Source organism: Oppia nitens, unplaced genomic scaffold (assembly GCF_028296485.1).
Source record: "Oppia nitens isolate AA-2021 unplaced genomic scaffold, nextdenovo-longstitch-racon4-pilon3 scaffold4_pilon_pilon_pilon, whole genome shotgun sequence".
Taxonomy (NCBI): Eukaryota; Metazoa; Arthropoda; class Arachnida; order Sarcoptiformes; family Oppiidae; genus Oppia; species Oppia nitens.
This window is the reverse complement of record NW_026533232.1, coordinates 3681135-3704466: the sequence shown is the minus strand read 5'-3', so window position 1 is coordinate 3704466 and position 23332 is coordinate 3681135. Positions and strand designations below refer to the sequence as shown.

General features: G+C 25.5%; 1 protein-coding gene across 2 annotated transcripts; it reads right to left on the bottom strand.

Moving 5' to 3' along the window:
- Positions 1 to 521: 521 nt before the first annotated feature.
- On the bottom strand, positions 522 to 22272 carry LOC128960067 (homeobox protein Hox-B7a-like). 2 transcript variants are annotated; one of them, XM_054306138.1, is made up of 3 exons: positions 22251 to 22272; positions 6942 to 7654; positions 522 to 843 (listed from the first exon to the last, which is right to left on the bottom strand). In XM_054306138.1, the coding sequence occupies exons 2-3, from the start codon at positions 7585 to 7587 to the stop codon at positions 566 to 568; spliced, it is 924 nt and encodes a 307-aa protein (XP_054162113.1). In that variant the 5' UTR covers positions 7588 to 7654; positions 22251 to 22272; the 3' UTR covers positions 522 to 565. The 2 variants fall into 2 exon arrangements, with proteins under 2 accessions (XP_054162113.1, XP_054162112.1); XM_054306137.1 differs by lacking the exon at positions 22251 to 22272 and adding an exon at positions 13536 to 13606.
- Positions 22273 to 23332: the final 1060 nt, after the last annotated feature.

Below are 23332 nucleotides of genomic sequence, written 5' to 3'. Positions count from 1 at the left end.
ATGGTAGTGGTGTGTGTGTGTGTGTGTGTGTGTGTGTGTATGTATGTATGTATGTATGTATGTGTGTGTGTGTGTGTGTGTGTGTGTGTGTGTGTGTGTGTGTGTATGTGTGTGTGTGTGTGTGTGTGTGTGTGTGTGTGTGTGTGTATGTATGTGTGTGTGTAAAATTATTTGAAGAGATACTGAGATGAATAGTCATTCAGTTGTCGGTAATTTCAGCCTTTGTTGGTGCTGTTGTTGCTATCGTTGAAGTAATAAAAATGTGTTTTTTCAGTCACTGTTCTCCCATCCTCTTCAGTCATACAATTAAAATAGTCAAAACATAAAACACTTGATTATAAAATGATTTTTTTGTACAGTAGTTCACTACAGTTCATTATTATAAGTTTAAATTCATATTATTATTTTATTATTTGCAATTCATTATTATATTATTATCAATTATTGTAATTATTAATATTTTATGTACAATATTACGAATATAATGGTGTAATTGATGAGAAAGAAATGTTGTGAATAAAATAAGTTTTGCCTTAAAAGTGGTGTTTTTGATGATTTCAAAGTTTCAAACACCCCCTCGATGTCCGTTATCATGATGTGGTGTAAGTTCATGGGGTGCCCCTCCCGGACCCATTGGCATTCCCTGTTCAATCTTATTCTTGTTCTCCTTTTTCCATTTCATTCGTCTATTTTGAAACCATATTTTAATTTGTCTTTCAGTCAAACATAGAGAGTGTGCGATCTCTATACGTCTTCTTCGAGTTAAATATCGGTTAAAATGAAACTCCTTTTCCAACTCTAAGGTCTGATATCTCGTATATGTCTGTCGTCCTCTTTTACGCTCTAAATTCAAACAATATTTTAATTATATAATATAAATATTGTTTTATTATTTTATAGTATAAATATATAATGATTTTATTTAAATATTTACAAACATCTAGTAGTATATATAAAGTAGTCTTAAAGTAGTATATATATAGCAAATCTACATATTGGTTGATTTGAGAGCAAAAGAAAGCTATAAAATAGATTAGTTTTATGTATTTGATTTTTTACTCAGTGTTTTGATTCAATTTATGCATTTTTTAATTATTTTTTAATTGAAAATCATTTGAAGAGTTGAATTAAACTATTGTATTCACAGCCATGTTATCAAATATATACTATTTACTAATAAATTTTCAAAAATAACAAAAATAATAATTTCTATAATGTGGCTCAAGATTATATATATATATACTGTATATATATATAGTCATACTGTATTTAGAAATATCATCGGAGAAACTACTGTGATGTGAAATGAATATTAAATTGTTTGTCTAAAAAATATTAAATAAATACAATCTAAACATACAATAATATTAGACTGTATATCATATAACGGCAAACTATACTTAATTGCACTGAAAGTGCCACCAACTCTACAACTATATGCCTCTCTTTTAGTTGATTTTTAGTATATTATGTTTATGTAAACAATATATAGTGCACTGAATTCTCTTACAGACCATTAGTCTCTCGAAAAACTTCATCTCTGATTGCCTTTTGGTGTACGACTTGAAAGCAAATACTAAACCATGAAATGGTTAGAAATGACTGCAATGAGAGAACATTGCAGACAAATGTACTCAATTCAAACACTACTGTATATATATAGTATATATTGTGTATATATTGTATATTTTCAACTATTCCTCCCAATAAACATTTTTTACTTATTTTTCAAGTCATATGAAAATCTCATATGAATTATTTGCTGCTTTTTTGTACAATCAATACCTGTGTACTGGTCTAACACAAAAACCATAGCATTTCTACTGATATTAAAGTAAATGATTCGTAAAATTCACAAAATCATTGATATATTTTGGACACCTCTTATATTAATGCTTAAACTCACAAATATTTATGACTAAACTCATGTTTAATGTTGAATATCACACAGAGTTATGCACACAATATATAGATAATAATATAGTAAAGTAAAGTACAATATATGTGTTTTGGTATAGTTTGTCATTTCATTAGATTTTTTATTTATATTTTTGTATTCAAGACTATACTCAAAAATAAGGGCTTAAAGTGAGATAAATATTTAGAAAACTAACATTAATCTCAAGCAATACAATGAAACAAAATAGGAAAACTTGAGTTGTGATAAATTTATATTCGTATAACTTATATAAGGCTTTAATTAAAGGGAATGCCTTTTCAATAGGACAAACACGTAGAGAACCTTTATCTCAGTTGTTGTTTGGGAGGAGGAGGAGAACAACTAAAGTGAAGACCAGTTTATCAATGTCTACAATGGATTAAGTCAGCAATGATGGCATTGTATGTGATGTGAGCGCTCAACCAACTCATAAAGCTATGCAATCAAATGGACTCAAATCCCATAGGAAATGATACAAACTTTTCTAATGCCTTTTCTCAGCTCTCAAATGCATCCAAAGCTCAACTATAGTCTCACTTCTATCACAAGAGAATCACTTTATTTTTCTATTTAATTGGATTCACAATAAGTTATACGAACCAAAAAATAACTTTTCTTATTAGTTTGAGTTTCAATTTTAATGAAAATAACACAAACACTGAAACTAACTAAAAGACGGGCAATATAGCAAACATTTCAAAAATACAATAATTGGAAAAAAGGATTTTCAAGTCATATAAAAATACTTTATATTGTTTTAAATTAATTCATACAGTAAGTCAATTGAAACATAAATTTTATTTTTTTTAAATTTTATGAAAAAATATTGTTAACTTGTTATTGAATTTTAATGAAGATTGATATTAATTGAATATATTATATCTTATAAAAATAAGTCATGAAATGAAAAAGCAAATAAATAAACTCGTGGTATAAATAGAGTATTACAAACTCTATAATAAAGAAATATTGTTATATAATATTTATAAAATTGTAAATATTTATAAATTATATCTTGTAATATATCTAAATAATACAAAACCTAATTCATTATAACAAATATTGCAAATTCTATGTTAAGCACTACTAATAGACAATAAAGAGAGAAATAAATGGCTAATAAAAGTGTTAATAATAATGACATAAAAAGTGTGACAAAGGGTATGGAATATGTAATTAAAAACATGTAATAAAGTAATCATTAAAAAACAGTTCATAGAGTAAAACAAAATGAATACAAATTATTTAATAATATATTAAATTATAATTTAAATGTAAAGGACGTCATCATTGAGTGAATTGTTGAATACAATGAATGAACACAATATTACAGAATCGGTAGCGCGATCTCAGTTGAAGTCAAGTCAATATACTTTAATTACACACCAAATGCCAACCAAACGCTAACTACACGAGCGCTGCACTCGACACACATCAACAACTAGTCTTCAATAGCTATAATCAGTCATTCATAGGAAAGCCTATTAGGCAGTGCTTTAAAGTTTAAATTGGATGCAGCGCTCAGTCAATGCATACCATTGGTTTGCATATTAAGTGTATCTCCAATGGCAACACTCACTGCAAACCAGGGGCTCAACTACTGGCACCTAAAGGTGTGTTACTAACAGTGCTCTCACCAGAAATATATTGATTTCATGTCACGCGTACACTATAGATGGCACCGGTATATACAGTTCATTATTATACTGTAATGACTGTATGTACTGTACATACTGTTTAATACTACATATGACTCTCTTTTATACATAGCTATGAAATGGTTGTATTTATATGATAAGTGGTTCATAGCTTTAATAAATTGTGTAATAAGTTTTTGTTAATAAATTTTGAAGATTATCTCTAAATAACTAATATATATATATATATATCTATTAAGGGCTGTTCCCACTAAAACACTTACTCTTTGTCATAGCATTTATGATTAGTTGTCATATATTTCTAATATTACTATATATATGAGTATTTGAACACATATTTCATTTTGACAGTCAAAAAAAGACAACTAATAGCATATATTTTATTATTTTAAGCCCTATTAATATAAAAAAAAAACTAAATTAATATTTAGATCACAAACTTAATTAAATTTTATATTAATAATTTATATTACAATTCTATATTCTTAGCATTTTTATTAAACTGTTAATAACTAAAAATTTAAAATACATTTAAAAAAAAATAAATAAATATTTATTAATCATTATTTATTATATTGTTTTTTTTAAGAAAACATATAATAAATGATAATTTTTGCAACATTTCAGCTAATTTAATAAAAATCTATAATAGTATATTATATTTATATAATAATTTATAAAATAATTTTACCCCATTCGCCTACACAATGTTTTCACATGCTTTACAAAATGATATAAATTTGATATAATATATTTCAGTTCAATAATGATTTTTAGTATATATGATATTTAAAAAGTGAAAAAATATACATTAATAGCAAAAATGTTTGAGAATAATATTTCTTTGAAAATAAAAATCTAAAAAATCTTCATTTTCTTTCTGTCTGTGAGTTAAGCAAAAAACTTAAAACAAAATTTATTCGCCTCTTATACGAAGTTTTCTCATAAAATAATTTTTTAAATTAACCAAAATATATATATATAGTAAGTGAACATATTTTTAAATAAACGCTGAATTACTGTCTGCTTAATGATTTACAGGCAAAACACATTAATTTTGATGTTTGAAAGATTTGGTGTCAGACACTGTTGTTTTGTGAGCGTCTGTTTAGCAAATCATAGGGAAAGAGACTACAAAAAATGGTGACATAAGCCGTGAGAAATAATACAAAGATTTTTTAAAAGAAAAAATAATATTTAAATTTTATGTCTATTATTAATCTGACTGTCACTACATTACTGTGTATTAAAAAACAATTTTTTCTTTTCCTCTTTCAAATAGAATATCTTTTTTATAAAAATATCTTTTGTTTTTATTTGATTGACTATTAAACAAATTTATAGCTAATAAACTGTAAATCAGTTTTTATTTTATTGTTTTAAAAACATAATTTATTACAGCCATTGCAGAATAAAAAATGTATTTTGATTAATATTTATGTATAATTAAGATATGATATGGCCAGATAAAAACTTAATTATATTTTAATTAATGCTAAAACACAAATATTATAAATTTAAAAAGACATTAGAAACTTATGTTTCATTCATAAACTATATAAATAATCTAATAAAAAATTAAATTATATATTTATGCTTATGTTATGTTACAGTCATCTCAGGCTATAATTCACACTAAATTTTCACTAAAAAAGTGTAGAGTTAAGAATACAGTACTATATTTAATACTATTAATATTATATGAAATAACAAATATAGATATGTATGACATTTTAGAATAATAATATAGTTATTCATATGTATTGTTATAATACATAGATAATTAACAATTTGATTTTGATTACTAATTGTAAATTCTTGAATTTTTATAATAATATAAATTTAAATATATCGATTTATGATTTATAAACTAATAATAAACACGATTATCAATAATGATTTAATAAAATACTTTTAAACGTATTTCTTTTAATAATCTTATACTATATTAAAAAAAGTATAAATTATTATTATTATTAGCATTTAAAAAATACAAACTAAAAACTAATTCTCATAAAACCTATAAATTATTTTAAACGCTATGAGTTTTAAACAGCAAAATAGATACAAATAAAGAAAGTGATCGTAAAATATAAAATGTCTAATGAAATAAAATGGCAATTACTATATATCTGACATTAATCTAATCGTATCTAATTAAAATCGCATTAGTTATATATTATGTTTATTATGTATTAAAATTACCATATTTTGAATGATATACAGTTAAGCCTAAAGATATTTGGCATTTGAAATTTCATTTTTTATTTTAAAATTAAAATTTATAAACTTACAACTATAAATCTGTTTTTTATATTACGTACATTTTTATAGCAAATTTTTATTTTATAAGTAATTATTAGCTTAAAACATAATAATAATAATAATAATAGATAGTTGTATATATATTTTATTATTTAAATCTCAATAAATAATTTAATTGATTTTTAAATTAAGAATTATTATTTACTACTGAGATATATGTAAATTAGATACTGAATGTAATACAAATAATACAATGTTATAAATTAAGTCATTAAAATTATAAAGTAAATTAAATAAACTAAATATTTAAATATACTATTATTAAAAAATTAAATATACTATATTAAATACAAAATGATTATATACTGTATTTTAAATTACCTTTATAAAGATTTATATCATAGATATTTTAATAAAAATCTTGGATAATAAAATCTTATAAATATATTTAATATATTATTAATAACAAGCCTTTCGACAAAAAAAATATGTGACAGATATTTTATTATTATTTCACTTTCAAAATTGATTTATAGGTTTATTTTATTATTTAATAACTTGTTAACGATATAAGCGCTTTTTCATATGATTTAATTATTTATTTATTTGTTATTATATTACAAATAGGTTTTTAGGCTATTTTTATTTTATTTAATAGTATTTTTGAATAGTATACTATTATTTATCATTTGTCTTTAGAATATATTTATATATTTTCATTGATTTTAAGGAATAATATTATTAAATAACTTAAATTTGTGCTAAAATTGTAAATAACATAAGACACTTTAAGCCACAAATTTTTAATATATTTTAATTGAAGTTAAAATTAAATTATTATAATGCAAACTATAAAAATTTTAAAGTTTTAGACTCTTTTAATATTTTTAAAATAATTTCAAAACTATTAGGAAAAATGCAAAATTTTGCAAACTATAAGTCAATCGGATTTGAATCGCAAGTTTTAGCAAAATCTCATGAGTTATGTAAATATAGACTATCAATATGTTAGCCAATAATTCATTGATAAGATCTAAAGTTAATGAATTTAAGTAAATATATGGAAAGAGATAACAAACCAAACTGAGATCTCATCCATGGATAAAGTGGTGACGAGAGTCCCGGATTGGAGTTTTGTTGAGGACTGGGAACGGGTCCTCCAGACTGATACATTTGATGGTGTTGTGTGTGGTGTGGCGACGGCGGCGAACAGGGCGGTCCTCCTGCCATCATATTGGGCAGACCAGTGGACAGACCATCGTTGTGTGGGTGCATTGGTTGTTGCATTTTGCAACTTGAATATTGTTGTTGTGATTCATGAGGAGGTGTTATAGATCCGCGACTACCGCATGTATCGTATTGAATGGGTATAACTGATTGTTGATGTGGTGGTGGCGGCTGCTGTACATTAGGTTGATGAGGTGCCGGTGCACTGTTAGTGTTGCAGTTGTAGTAAGGACTAGGCTCTTGTGGATTTGTACCGTCGGGACAAGGCTTGACCTCAATTCGATCAAAAGGTGGGAATCGGGGATAATTGGGTTGTTGTTGTGTTTGTTGACCTCCGTATTGCATTTGATGGTAAGGGTGTACTTGTGGCGGTCCTCTACCGTTCTCATGACAAGCATTCATCACGTGATGATGTGTTTCACCGTTGTATTGGTCATGAGGTGTGGGTCCCGACACATAACCCCCATTGTTTGGGTAATATGTACTCATATCACACATTTTTTGTCTCTCTCTCTCTCTCTCTCTCTCTTTCTATAGCCGCCTGTTCTCTAACTTTAGGCTTAACCTGTTTTATATAAACAAAATAATTTATTAGTCTTTTATGATATTTATTTATTTATTCTTTTTTAGACTTATTTTATTTATACTATTTCTAGGAATTGGCAACACTTTTACCAAAACATATATAAAAGTGAAGAACAGGTCCACCAGATTCTGTAAATGTATTAAAACGGAAGTCACTCTCTTATGAGTGCAATAAAACTTAACGGTTTTTATAACTCTGTCTCGACTGACCACAGGCTCAACATTATAGCAAATATCTCATACCCACAGATACACACATTTGCACACATATACTGTATATACACTACATATCACACACACACTGACACGGCTTTCAAGCAATACATTTAGATAAAGACTATGAAGACTAACCCATAACTCATTTTACTTTAACTTTACATACATTATATCACATTATATGATAGTCACAAATCAATAATATTTATAAAATATGTGAACAATCATTGAGATTCAAACTTTATTTTATTACATAAGAAAGTCAAAACAGTTTGGATACGTGTGAGGCCTAAGAAATAGTGAAATATCTGTATTATTTGTGTGTCTCTCAAATGTTTCAAATAATATATCAAAGTTGTGTTGAGCCGCAGGAAACAAAGCGGTTCAACATTTGGGCAAACAGTGAGTCCCGAGCGGCACATCTCTCACTACATTCCTATTGCACTGTATTTCTCCCTATTCTCGTATAGACAACACAGGCCTCAAATGATACACACATTGCCTAACAAACTCAAGACTGGAAATCATATAAACATTATATCATATAATGAATTGAAAACTATTTTTGTATTTTTCTCTCTATTTTCTTCTGAGAAAATTATTTCCATTAATTTTTTTGTCGTTCAGATTACAAATCAAGGACTAAGATTTGCAAACCTTTACAACAATTCTCTATTTAATGCTTTCAAATATTAAACTATCGATTGGTTTCAACTTAAACTTAATTCATTTGTATTTTAAAAAAAGTTTTTAACTTTAAATAATCTAATCAATTGCTCTCAATGTCTCAAATGATATGTCTGTGTTTTTTTTGAAAACCAAAATTGTTAAAAACTATCGAGTATTGAGTCCAAAGCAATCTGTGTTAGACCTGAGGAAAGACTCATAAAACAATTCAAAGGCGCGTTCACCACATTTGACATCTCTCTCTCTCTCTCTCTCTCTCTCTCTCTCTTTCTTTCTTTCTTTCTGTCTGTCTGTCTATCTGTGCCAATGTCTGTTTTTTAGACATAGCTTTTAGCTCTAATCTATATCTTTTTCAAGCGAGTACTCTAAACAAAAACAATTGGAGTTTAGGTTGTGTTAAAAAATAGAGAAGCAGTCAGTGATGGCAACAATTCCTGGAAACTCAAAGCACTCCGAATGCAAAACATTTATATTTGCGGCCAAACATAGTCTTAGTTATGCTTATATAAGACAGTCTCTGACAGTCTATGTATTGAAACTATTGAAAGGGCACCGCAAACACTACTATGCATACCGTTTACATAAATATATAAGAAATAAGGCTTATATTATATAATCTATTATTAGAAATATAACATCAACTATTAAACCAATATTATTCAGTTTAACATTACATTCAAAATACATTTTTGCAACAATATACAGTATGTATATTTTACATAAGTATACATTTTATCATATAAAAGTGAGTTATTGAAAAATTATGTAAATATCAACTTCAATTACAGTTATATTTTTATTTAACTGTTCCTTAAAAATTTTGTTTAATAAATTTTAATATATATATATATATATATATATTAATGGCACTTTTTATTATGTTTATAAATTATATTAATATTTCGTTTTATGTGTTTGTAGTAAAATCTCAAAAAAACCTGAATGAGTGATAAAATTAGTTAGTGATATAAAAATATAGTATAAAATGAAAGAAAAGTGAGAGTAAGTTAGTGAGAGAAATATAGAAAGAAAGAAAGAGAGATAACTTAAGAGTCATGCAATTTACCCATAAGTTAGTTAAATGAGAAAAAATGAGTTTATTATCGTTTCTATATTATAAAAATAATGGCATTCAAATAAAAGACACATATTGTGCGCAGACATCGATGATAATCAATAAATCATAACAATAGGTATATTAAATGACAATTTTATTAATTGCTTACCTGAACTTAAAAAATATAATTATATAGCAAAACATAATATAAATGTATAAATACATTAGAGTTGGTTTACACCATATGGCAAAAATATATAAAGTAATAAATTAAAACAATTGAATATTATCTAAATATTATAAGAGATTATATAAAAGCACAATTTAAGGTAAGTTTGATGATGAAATTTAGCATGTACATTTTACTCATTTTATATAAAGAATATTTGTAATAAAACAAAATCATTTTAAGTTCATTAAACAAGACATAAGTTTGAATTAAATATAAAGCATTGCCGACATTAGATTAAAGCAAAAATAGGATCATTTGATGTATGATGTATTGTAGACGTCATGATTGGGGGCCAATCCTTGTCTTTGCTAAACAAACCCAACCCTTGGAATTTTGGCAGATATTAATGAGAATAAACTTATATATATATATATAGTATTTATATTATATAATTTATACGTACATATACTGCATATGTTGTAGATTATATACATTGAGACTCACAAATGCTAAATAACTAAAATTCAGACTTTGATATTATATATAAGACTAAAAACTAATTACAACGTCTCACAACATTCACAGGACTGGTAGCTCATGAAAAAACAGAGGATAAGACTAAAACAAAGAATAAGAGACAGAGAAATGCAATGAAATGCACGACAGAACAGCTAATGAACAGTTGAAGACATTAATGCAAATTTGGATAAATGATAACTTTGTGCAAAACATGTCATCCAAACTCAAATCATGATAACATTGATTATGATAAACACTACCTTCGCTTAATATGTCTGTGCATTAGCTCTCATGCATTTAAATAAGTCCTACAGTACTGTATGTCTTGATTAGCATTTATGATGTGCTTTGTCTCGCTTTACAAAAATGACCAAAAAAAGTGCCAAACAGTGTCTGTCTATTGGTTATATCTAAACACAATATATTTAAATATAAACCATATTTTGGGCGCCTCCCCAATGTAGACACATTTTTACATTTGACATTATATCGGTATTATGTGTTTATAAATAAATATTAAGCAGTTAATAAATGTTATGATCAAAATAAGTTAACACTTAAACATAATGTATAAAACACAATGAACAGTATAATAGTTGTATTATATTATAGCTTAATAATGAGTTAGAGACTGAGTTTACAACAACAAAAAACTGACACTAAAAGGGACAGAGAAACAGACAAACCATAACTGCACAGACATCGCAACACACATATACTGTATATAAATATACAGATATATACACAAATATATAGTAAATATAATATACAATATATACTATATATATACATATATACAATATATTTATATACTGAAACAAACGTTGTCTTTCAGCGATCGACTCCATGGCAGGCATTCCTATCTGAGAAGTAGATGCGATCAGAAATAGTAAGGCAGGTGTAGTGAACTTCAAAATTATGATTTGCTTTTACACAAACATTTCACGATTCACGCCCTACTATACAAAAAATACTAACCAAACACTGGACTCACTGGCAATAATAATATACATGAGCTGAGGTGGAGAATACAACTTATACTGCATTTTCACTAATAAATATCAGACTAAACGTCTCCTCTCCCGACAGTCCAGAAGATATTCTCTTCATAATCATTACATAATTCTTAATTAATATGTAAATGAGGTCTACATGTATAGTCCTATCATATATTTAATAAACTTTAAGACACAAAAATGCATTTAATTTAACTTTTAACAATAAGAATTAATTGTTAATTAAATTAAATGTAATTTAAAACTGCAAAAACTATTTTTGTATTATAAACTAAAAATAAATAAATGGTTTTAAAAAATTGCCTATAAAAAATAATAAAACAAAAAATAAGTTCACACAATAATTATATGATAATATAGTTTTAATAAACAAAATATTTTTATAACGATATAAATGCTAATAAAATTAATAATAAGAAATAAGTAAGAAGTTTAAGATATTTTTAAAAATAAAATTATATGCAAATAAAATTAGAAAATAATTTGATGTGTATTTGAGAGAAACCAAAATAATTGCAATACATTAAAGTAGTTCTCGTCGTTTGCTATCTTTGTCTGAATTATCATTAAAAGATGTTTAGTTTAGTTCAGTAGTCGGATTGCAAGTCCTAAACGAGCCCTAAATAATAGTCGCTATAATTGCAAACAAACTCACTTTAAAAGTAATATACAGAATATATATATATATATAAAGGGAATCCTTGAGGTGGCAGAAGTGCTATTTGCAACACACAAATAGATAGCCAACCGGTACGTGACCTTATGTTTCAAAGTAATACTATATTTAATTATATAAATAATATATCAAAAAACGATAATAATGTATAAAATTATTTTTAAAACGACAATAAAATGGTTGCCATTCAATGGCATTCCATATCATTTGTTTAATAATCGTGATTTGGACATCACATTAAATTAGATTCAATATATTATACTATGTTATTAAATATTGTAAATAAATTTTAAACTTAATACTATTAATATAATTAAATTATTTTTTTAAACAAACCATTTGATAAACTAAGTTAAAATAAAGCAAAATAAACAAATATATGTATAATTTATTAATTAATAATATTCAATATATTATTAATAATATTCAATATATTATTAATAATAATCAATATTTTATAGAAAACCTAAAAATATTTAAGAATTACTAACACATAAGTTAAGTAAAAAGTATCGAATGAGAGGAAAGTCATTAATTGCAATACAGTTAGCACTTCTTCTTTCAATTACATGTAATATAAGTTATATATATATATATATATTTATATATAGTTTATTATAATATAATATAAATATATAACATTTATGAGGTGTTTACAAGACTATTATGATTTTTATCGCTTGCAATTCATAATAAAGCAATTTGAATGCTATGAGTCTATGATGAGCTCTACAAGTGCCGACTATACTACTATAGTTGGAGCACAGGGCTCACTGTTAGGTACAACCTTAAATATATTATTGAGGAACACTATGGGTGCCATATAATCATATGTAATGTATGATATAGTCATATAAAAGTTAAGTAACACTAACTGCAAATATACACACAAACTTACTATAGTATAATAGATAAATAGAAATAATGTTACACAACAATCACTGATGACATTTAATGCAATGAATTGACTTTCAAACATATAAAATGCACACAATTTACACCTAACTAGACTACTGTCACTTAGTTGTCTTCAACATAGTTATTATGCCATTATATTTTCATTAGTATTAATTATATAACTGTGCTTTTTTAAAATAGCTATAAATTTGATAAATATTTTCACTTAAAACTATTAAGAAAGTTTAACTAAAAAAAATATTTTATAATTATTTTATCAAATTTATGTTTAAGTTTATAATAATAATTTTTAAATTTATTTCAAACATGTTGTTAATGAAAAAGAATTGATATATAAATATAAATATTTTTCCTAAATATTTTTTTTACAAATAATCCATAAAAATTGTTGCAAAAATCAACATAAAAATTTTTATAAGTCAAAAATATAATTTATGTATCAATAAGTTATTATAATATGAAAAGTTGAGTTAACTTATACTTACTCTTATAATATTAAATAGAGTAAAAACAAGATAATTATTGAATTATTATTAACGATAATCTTAATAATATAAATAAAATATCGTTGTTATGATGAAAATGCAAGTAATAGCTCACCTCAATATCATATGTAAAGTTGATTATTGTATAATATAATTGTTGTATTAGAGGTGAGGACACAACATAATAACACCGACAACAACAACAACTATAATAAAGAGCACTGAATCTCTGGTTATACACAATTTAAACATCAATTGTAAACTTTAATATTATTCAAGTACTACTCATTTGCGTGATCTTCAAGAGTTTGAATCAATGCATCAAATATTATAGTTGAGAGCCGTCAGAGACACACACTTTTGTATAGCATTTGCTTTTGAAATAACATATAAAAGTGTTTTAAGTGAACACAACTCTCACTCACACTCACTGACTATCTCTCAGAAAGATCTTTATGACTCTTCGATCTTTATATTTAACATTACATCCAATTTATTACAATAATATACAGTATATACAGTTTTGACAGAAAAATCGTTTATTTTCTGTTATAAATATTTTTTTATACTATAACTCAAATAAACTTTTTTATCGATTATTTTAAACCATAAAATATAATTTTTGAACATATATTCATATAAAATAAGCGAAAAATTGTCGAAATTGGTCTACAAATAAAAACTTGTTTTACAATCGGTTCTGAGAGATAGTGAGGACCAATTCAAGTGACAATTATTTCAGATATTTTAATACCTTTTTTGAGTCAATGGAAAGGTATTATTGTATGAAAATCAGATGAAAAGGCAATTGATATAATAATGAAAGAAAAAGCACATAAACTAAGGATGTGCTGTCAAGAAGCACTTAAATCACGTTTTGAGTCCTTCCAGTCTATAACTTAGCCATTGATGTAATCAAAACCGTGGAAAATAGTGTGCATATCAATGGAAGGCTGGTTTGCCCGGAGTTGCTGTTAACTCCTCCTTAGAGTTGCTTTTTTGTATCATCTCTACCGTCACTACCATACATATTACTCTCCTCTTATAAGATATATATTAAAATAGTTGTCTAATTTTTTTGTGCAGAGTTTCCAACAATATATTATATATAATATTTTTAAAATAACATTTTACAAAAAATGTATTACATCTCTGAGTCAGCTTTGACACAGTCTAATGAATTTAAACAAAATTTGCATTTTATTTGTAGTAAAGATTATGTTGTTTTGAGACACTAAATGGTATGCAATACATGATCTAAAAGATGCTGATCTTTGAAAAATATTTACTCATAATGTGTTGTTTGCTTGAGAGCCAAAAACATCAAATTTTAAAAGGGATTACAAACATTAATATTTTATATTATTGGCTGACAAAAGAGCCAAAATTGAGCGCCCGATACCTTAGTGGATGGTCTGTGCCATGAATTAGTGCAACCAATCGACGGGTCCTTTATTTGTTCAAACGACTCATTTACACAATGGGTATCTCTGTATATATATATTTCTACAAACATATTGTATAATCAATACATTGAATCTCAATTGAAATCACATAACCGTTGAGTGAACTCTATATGTGAATAAATTTCAACCAAAAAGTATACGTTTTTAATACAAACTCCACTATTACTGTATTATACAGTAAACTGCAGTATCTCTGAGAACTGGTAGTAAGTCCTCCTCAACAGTACTCCCTATTTCTGATCTATTCTACTCTCTGTTCTGGTTATTGGGAGTCATATGTAGTGTGCTTTTAGTGTTGGTTCATATTTTCGCATATAATTTACGAGAAGTCTGCCATCAACTAAATCTGCTGTCGGGTTATAATATATATACACAAAAGGCTCACTGAGCTGTTGGACGGCTTTACATCAAACGTGGGAAGAGAGCTATAGAAGCTGAAATCAACCATCATATGAACCAACGTGTGATCATCACATTTCTTACCATTGCTCCCATTCCCGGGTATAAAACCACCACTACTATCACTGTTTTGGGGCTTATATTTTCCGTCTTATAAGAGAGAGAGAGAGAGAGAGAGAGAGAGAGAGAGAGAGAGAGAGAGAGAGAGAGAGAGAGAGAGAGAGAGAAAGAGAGAGAGAGAGAGCAGTGAAAAGAAAAATCAAATATAATAAATGTTTTAACTAACACTAGATATATATTATATCAACATTTCTGGGCCTATGATTGGTGTGTAGTTTAGCGCAAACGCCATAGATATATAAAAAATTTAATTTATATATTATTTATATTAATATAATGTATAAAATATAAAGTGTAAAAATAAATGGTTCGATATACAGTATAAACTAAAAATTTTAAATATTTATAAACCTTAACTTTATTTAAATTACAATTTAAAGCAACTTTTATATTGCTTATTATTTCAGAGTGTATTTCAATTAATTAATTTACTTCAATTATATTTTTTTCTATATTTACATAGTTTTAAAAATATATATATAATCAATTCAATTTATTCAGAGCATATACTGCCAGGTAATGCATGACTCCCTGAATATTTATGACAGAATAAGAGAGAGAGAGAGAGAGAGAGAGAGAGAGAGAGAGAGAGAGACTGTTTGAAATGACTCATAAAAATCAATATATAAATGGCTTAAAAACAAAAATGGATAACTCGTTTGCCAAATTTTTGCTAACTAAAGCATATTATTTTATAATTTTTTGTTTTATATTTAAGAGGCTTTAATTAAAATATGGTTTATAATAAAAACAAAATATAATTTATGATATAGAATTCAAATTAAAATTCTTAACTGAAACATTTTTTTAAATATTGTTAAACCTTTCTATGATTTTATAGTTACAATGTATACAATAATATAAATTTATAAATTAATAGGTTTTTTAACATTAATCTATTATCAAAAAACTATTTAATCAAGATTTGTAATTTTTTAAAGATTTACCACTATTAAAATTTAATTATATTGTAACTAATTTCTATTATAATGTGACAAACTAAAAAGCATCGTTCGGTATATATATATATAACACAAATATAAAATAATTTTGTTAACTTAATAACAATTTAACTATTAATATATTTATAATTTATATGTTATTTGTTTATAAGTTTCATATCTAGGCATTTATGGCAATTATAACAGTTATGTTATTACAATAAATTATATAACATTTTATTTAAAATCTATGTTTTGTTGACAATGTAAATTTATTAATATTTATATTTAATAATATTTTATTATTCACTTATGATAAATCTTTAAATTTTCTAAACAACAATTTTATACAAATATTAAATATATTACAAATTTGTATAAAATATCTAACGAAGTAATTGAATTTATTGTTTTTTGTATGAAGTAATAAAATTAAAACAAATTTATAGACATATAATAATTGCAAACTTTATTGCCGAGTGATGTGCACTTTTGTGAACTTTTATTAGTAATAATGTTATATAATATAACAATCATTTATATGTTCATTGAGTACAAAGCACTCGAATTTTTCACATATAAATAAATTAAAAACAGTTATAAAATAAACACAATTTTATATTAATTTAATACAAAACAAGTGATATTTATTTGTAGTAATAATTTTTGATATGAGTTTTATGTCAGCAATAATTGTTATTTCGCTTTTTTAAGTGTTTCTTCGCTATTTCATAGCTTAGGATTAGAGGTGTAGTCATTTAAATGCCATAAATGACAAAACAGTTCATAAAAAGTTGTAAAAACTTTCTTCAGTACCACAAAACACATAATAAATTAATGCCATAATTAAAAACCCATAAAATCTACTGTTTTTGGCTATTATTTCGATTTCCTAAAGTTGTTTTATATTTGATAAAACAGAGAAATTATATTAATTAGTTGTTAACCTTCAATATATTACTGTATATTTATTTATTTAATTTATTAAATATAATATCACGTATATAATCCATTTGGACGAAATTATTTGCTATTTAATATCTCAGAGTAATATTAACTTTAGTCTAAATATACTATTAAAGAAATTTTTAAATTAAGACTAAAATTTATTAATTATGCAATGATTGCTAAGTCATGATATAAACAATTTAATTTTGTTTTATACTATAAATTACTTTATATATTAATTAATTATATTATTTAATTCAATTGGCAGTTTTTTGGAAATAATTTGAATGATAATACAAATATGAGATATAAAATGAAATAGTTATAAATGAAAGAGAAGAGAGAGAGAGAGAGAGAGAGAGAGAGAGAGAGAGAGAGAGAGAGAGAGAGAGAGAGAGTATAATACGTGACGGGAATGTAGCGATAATTAAGAATAGTTTTAAAATGAATGGACTGTCAATAAATGTTTGCCTCTAAGTTAGGCTCTAAGTTAGAGTCTAACTAATCTAATGGTAAGTTTCAGATGTATTAATGGTAAGGATGGTAGCGACCTCTGAAGCGATTCTTTGAAGAGATAGTGACGGTTATGTGCAGTAAAATTGAGATAATTTAGTTATTTGAAACAATGTTTGTTATACTAAATAAAAACATAAAATAGATGTAAAAACTTTTAACATTATACGAGTTTATTATTCAATGCATTATGTGAACAGTAAATTGGGATCAAAATAATGTGTTTACTCTTTGCTTTATAGAAACAATTGAATTGTTGTATAAATATTAGCACAGCTTTGATGAAATTATTTCTTTAACTCATAAATATATACACAAATAAAATACACTGTATTTCAGTTAATATAATGTAAAATAAAAATAAGAATCTAATAAGTCATAGAAATGGCATGAAATGGATATTGGATTTAAAGAGAAAGTATATAATGTAATGTCGTTGTCGTAAATCATGACAAAGTCATGTAATCCCCGATGGAAATGGCGCTCTCGTGTCAATTGACTGATTTATTTAGAGATCACAATCCACTTGAGATACATAGCTATGAGTTATGCATTAAGTTTAGAGTTATATCATATTTTTTGCTTAAAATCTCTAGTATGACCAACAATACCACTCATACTACCATTGCTACCATTAAATTACGGTAGAGTTATTATAATAGATAAATCAATAGCCATAGTCTGTCCAATACTTAATACCCGACTCTATAGATCTCAATATCAAGATTGATGTCATTGGTATTAAATTGCATTATAAAATAGTTTAATGTATATTATCATTGATATATTCTAATCAATACATATATTATAATATATATATATAATATTTCAAATGTATGTATATTGCAAACTAACTAATTTATTAAATCTATATGCAAACTAGAAATTGTATAATTTCTTAATAAAACTAAATAGCTAATAATGTATAGTTAATCGTTCATCAATAAACTATTGAATTTAATACAATAATTAACAGTAATATTTAAATATATTCTAAATTTATATTTAAATTAATTAATTGAATAATAATAAGCCTATTTAATTTTATATTTAATTTCTAAGCTATTCTAAATATTTTAAATAAATTATTATATTATACTTTTTGTTAAATTTCATTGTTTAAACTATTGATGAATCAATTGTTCTAATACTGTGTTAAATCAAAAATATAATTGCAAAACATATATAAATTGTTGAAATATTGTAAATTACAATTGTTTGTAAATATGACATATAATTTTTGTATCGTATTTATTTAAAAATATAATATACAGTATATATACCTATATATATATATATATATATATATATCTATTTAAAAATAAATTTAACACAGAATAATCAAATATATTATATAGTTATTAGAGCATCAAAACAATTGAATATATTGTACTATTGTTTTTAATAAACATTTATTTTCTCAATGTTTTGTTTCGTCTGATTAAATAAGAAACTAATTTATAGATACAATATATATGAAATCAATTAATATTTGGACATAATTTTTTTTGAACTACTTTTGTATTTCTAGTTTTATTGATTTTTTTGCTAAAAATTTTAGTAAAAATATTTTCAAATAAAATTGCATTTTAGACAACAAAAGAGAGAAAAAGAGAGCAAAATGGCTGATCAAAGAAGGGATACAATAGAGAGACAGAGAGAGAGAGAGAGAGAGAGAGAGAGAGAGAGAGAGAGAGAGAGAGAGAGAGAGAGAGAGAGAGAGAGAGAGAGAGAGAGAGCAGTGAATCACTAAAAGCAATGTATCTTTTGTAGTCCTTTTCTCTTTCATCTAAACATTTGCCTAAAAATTTAGCCCTATATTAAAGTCGGTGTTTACTCACCAAAAAATAAGCACTAGTTTTTATTTTGTTGTTTAATAAAAACAAACAAATATTAAAACGAAATGATTTGGACGATTGACGACAAATATATTTGATTATCACAACATTTTTTTGCATATGAAATGACAATAATTGAAATACATTTTGGGAATTCAAACACTAATACTATATAAACTTTTTGAGTGACAGTCGTGTCTATTACTGTTTATATCCATAGACTCACAGAAATATCATAAAAAGTGTTTTCACTGACGATATCACTAAATAAAGTAATGATAAAAAATAAGTGAAGAATATAAAGTAAGTAATAACATACAGTATATGATAATTATATAAATATATTGAAAATATCATCAAAACTATCTATCTTTGTGTAAGAATAAGACCGGTTTTGTCACAAAAATGTGAATTAGTTTGTGTGACATATCCTCTAAATGTTAAGAAATGTCTATGATTTCAATTGAATAAAACATAGGCCCTATATTTTTTAGTATTATTATTATTATTAATAATCATTTCTTTAAAAAGTTATATATTATTTCAAATGTATGGCCTCTCCTAAAGTGAAATCTAAACTAAAAAATTGCTTTTTCATTGAAAACAGTGAACGGGAGAGACAAAACTCTTTTGATATATTGATATATTAACCGATTAAATATATGAGAGTACAGGTATGAAATATTTTCAAGCTATTCAACTCTATTATTATTAGTAGTAGTAGTATTAGTATTTCTAAACATTCATACAAAGTGAATAAATTTACATTTAAGTCAAAAGAGTATTTTGAAATATCAAACAATTTTCAATCTGTTGTTACACTAATCAAAATTTATTTGAACTAAATGTTAAATTCTGGTCGAGAATTAAATTAAACCAAATAATGTTATAAATAGCGATTATAATAAAAAGGTGTTAAATGTCGACAACCGTTGAGAATATTCATCAGTTATTTAATTGTAATACTAAAGCATTTGATAAAAATGGTAATCACATTGAATGACTCAATGAATTTTCAAAAGACATTAATTGCAAACTAACTATAATATTGTATCACAGATACTATGACTTCATATATAATTCAATGTAAATGTCTGTCCAAAAGTGATTTTAATTCATTAAAATGTTAGACAAACTATTAAAGTGTGAGAAAAGTATTGAAAAAGAATTAGAAGTTATTAATTCAAACCATAGTATCATAAGTAAGTCATATCTAAGACTATAATTTTAGAGTCAAACCCTAAATATAAATATTATTACTATTATATAACTTACCATTTTATTAATAATTGCAATCAAACGCATCATATAGTGTTGAGGGTATTCATTAAAAAAAATTGGTTAACCACAGGGAGGATTACAGTTCATAAATAGTAATATTATTACTATTAAATTGATTAACAATTTATTAAACCATATATGCATACATATATGAGCACTAACAACTAAATATATTACATTCATAATTATTATCACAATTATTGTAAAATTCATAAAACTGAAACATGAGTTAGTAATGATATTTAGATTAAATACATATATAATAAATTTGATTAAATCAATCTACAAATTAAAAGTTTGTATTTTTAGTGTCTGTTTTGACAACAAAAATGTTGTGAAAAATTCAAAATCTAAGAATTGGAGACTAGAGGTAATAAAAGGACAGGACTTATGCAAAAAAAATCACACAAAAAGGATACACAGAGTATTAAAAATAAGTTTTTTGTACTGTTTTTTGACACAAAGTACAGTAAAGTTTGTTTGTTTGTGTGCTTTATATTTGAAAACATTTTTTAAAATGAAAATTCTTTAGTGGGTCAGTCCGTTCACTCTTTTATGACCTGTAATTACAATAACATTATATAAAAGTTAGTGCTTTATAACGGGGTAAAGGCCTGTCTCTGATGCAATTTATTGCACATTTATGGCTTGTTAGAGGGTGTTTATGGTATGGCCTAATAGCCAGTTCAAGTGATTTTGTGAGCTCCTCTTTATTTTATGACTGTCACAAACTGTCTCTAACTGTCCCGTAACTCTTATAGATTGTGCTGTTATTGCTCATACCTTTCCATTATATCGTTTTTTAAATTTATGCCACTATTTACACATTATTCATAACAAATTAAATAACAATTTTAAGTTTTAACAACATTAATACTAATAATAATGATAATAACAATGAATATAAATATATATATATATATATATATATAAAAGATAGTAAAAATTATTGCCAGTAATTGTTATGTTAAATATAAATATAAACATAAATATAAAATAAATATCATTGAAAATGTAGACAAATATTATATATAAATGAATGTGAATTGAGAGCACAGTCTCTCTGTTAGACTGGTCTGAGGCGAGCCTCAAATCGGTCGTATAATAACTCAACTGTAGTGCCCATAAACATCACATTTTACTGTTATATGCCTGACATCGGCCAACGCCAGTCATAACAATCCCCAACCATTAAAACCATACAATTCAAGCAAACATTAATTTATACAACAGTAAAACATTTTACAACATTTTAAATGAACACATAATTAAAATAATAATAATAAATATTTAATTATCAATTAAAAATACCATTAAATCTTACCTTTATTTAAACGTCTTTAAATGTTTTGGCGCCAAATGATTTGAATATAAATATTGATATATATATATATATATATATATAAGATTTAAATAAAATAAAAATATAGATAATTTATGGCACAATTGTAAGGAATTATGATATACTAAAACATTGAAGAAAATATTATTTAAATCAGTTGTCTTACACTTTGACAATAGTGTCAATGAGTAGTTTGGTGTGTAATGGCTTCTTCACTGAGATTTCAATGGTAGTGGTAGTGATATCAATGGTAATGGCAGTGATATCAATGGTAAAGAGCAATATGAGAGCGGAGAGTGAACTCCATTTTGGTGCCAAAGCAAAGCCAAGAGGCAAAGCAAGTCATACCAACTCTAATCAATCATTTTGGCGTACGTTTCGTCCCCCAAACCAAACGCAACCCAACGCAGCGCAGCCTCCCTTTCCCTCTACAATAGCTTTACAGTGCTCTCCGTAAATAATTGTGTGAATGCTATTTGCTGGCTATCCCTCTGCCTGTCCAACAATTTATAGAGATCTACAATACTGTCTACGTATGAGAAATGGTGAGACACCACACATACATCTCATCAAATAAACATAATAAACATATCAATCAGGCTTTCAATCTTTCATTAAGTCATTCAATGTCTGCATTCAACTGCACTTAAAACTTCAAACTAAACTCGACTTCAAATTAATTGCTTTACATATAAAATGAAATATTTTTTTCTTACCTTTTGCTGGAGGTATTAATTGTCAATAATGTTCATCCAATAAATAATTGATTCAACCAATAAAGCTACCAGAGCTGTGTCACTTGATAATTAAGAGTTGCACATAAAATCACTAAATAAACTATATTTTAAAATATATATATCGTTTGTTTTTATGATATCCAATGACTTTGTTGTTAACATTTCTCAAGTCATGCTTTTATTATATAAAAACGATTCTCAATATTAAGTGCTTCACACTGACCGGCCATCGGTGTGGGTCTGGGGTGAGTGAATGCATACATAATAACAATGAAAAAGATAAACATTTGTTAGAATATGATAAATATATGTGACATCATATCTAAA

Coding starts and splice junctions, on each gene's coding strand:
- LOC128960067 (XM_054306138.1), bottom strand. CDS start 7,587: ATGTGTGATATGAGTACATATTACCCAAACAATGGGGGTTATGTGTCG. Junction 844..6,941: donor ATGGATGAGATCTCAGTTTG/GTTTGTTATCTC, acceptor GTTTGAATTTAG/AGCGTAAAAGAGGACGACAG.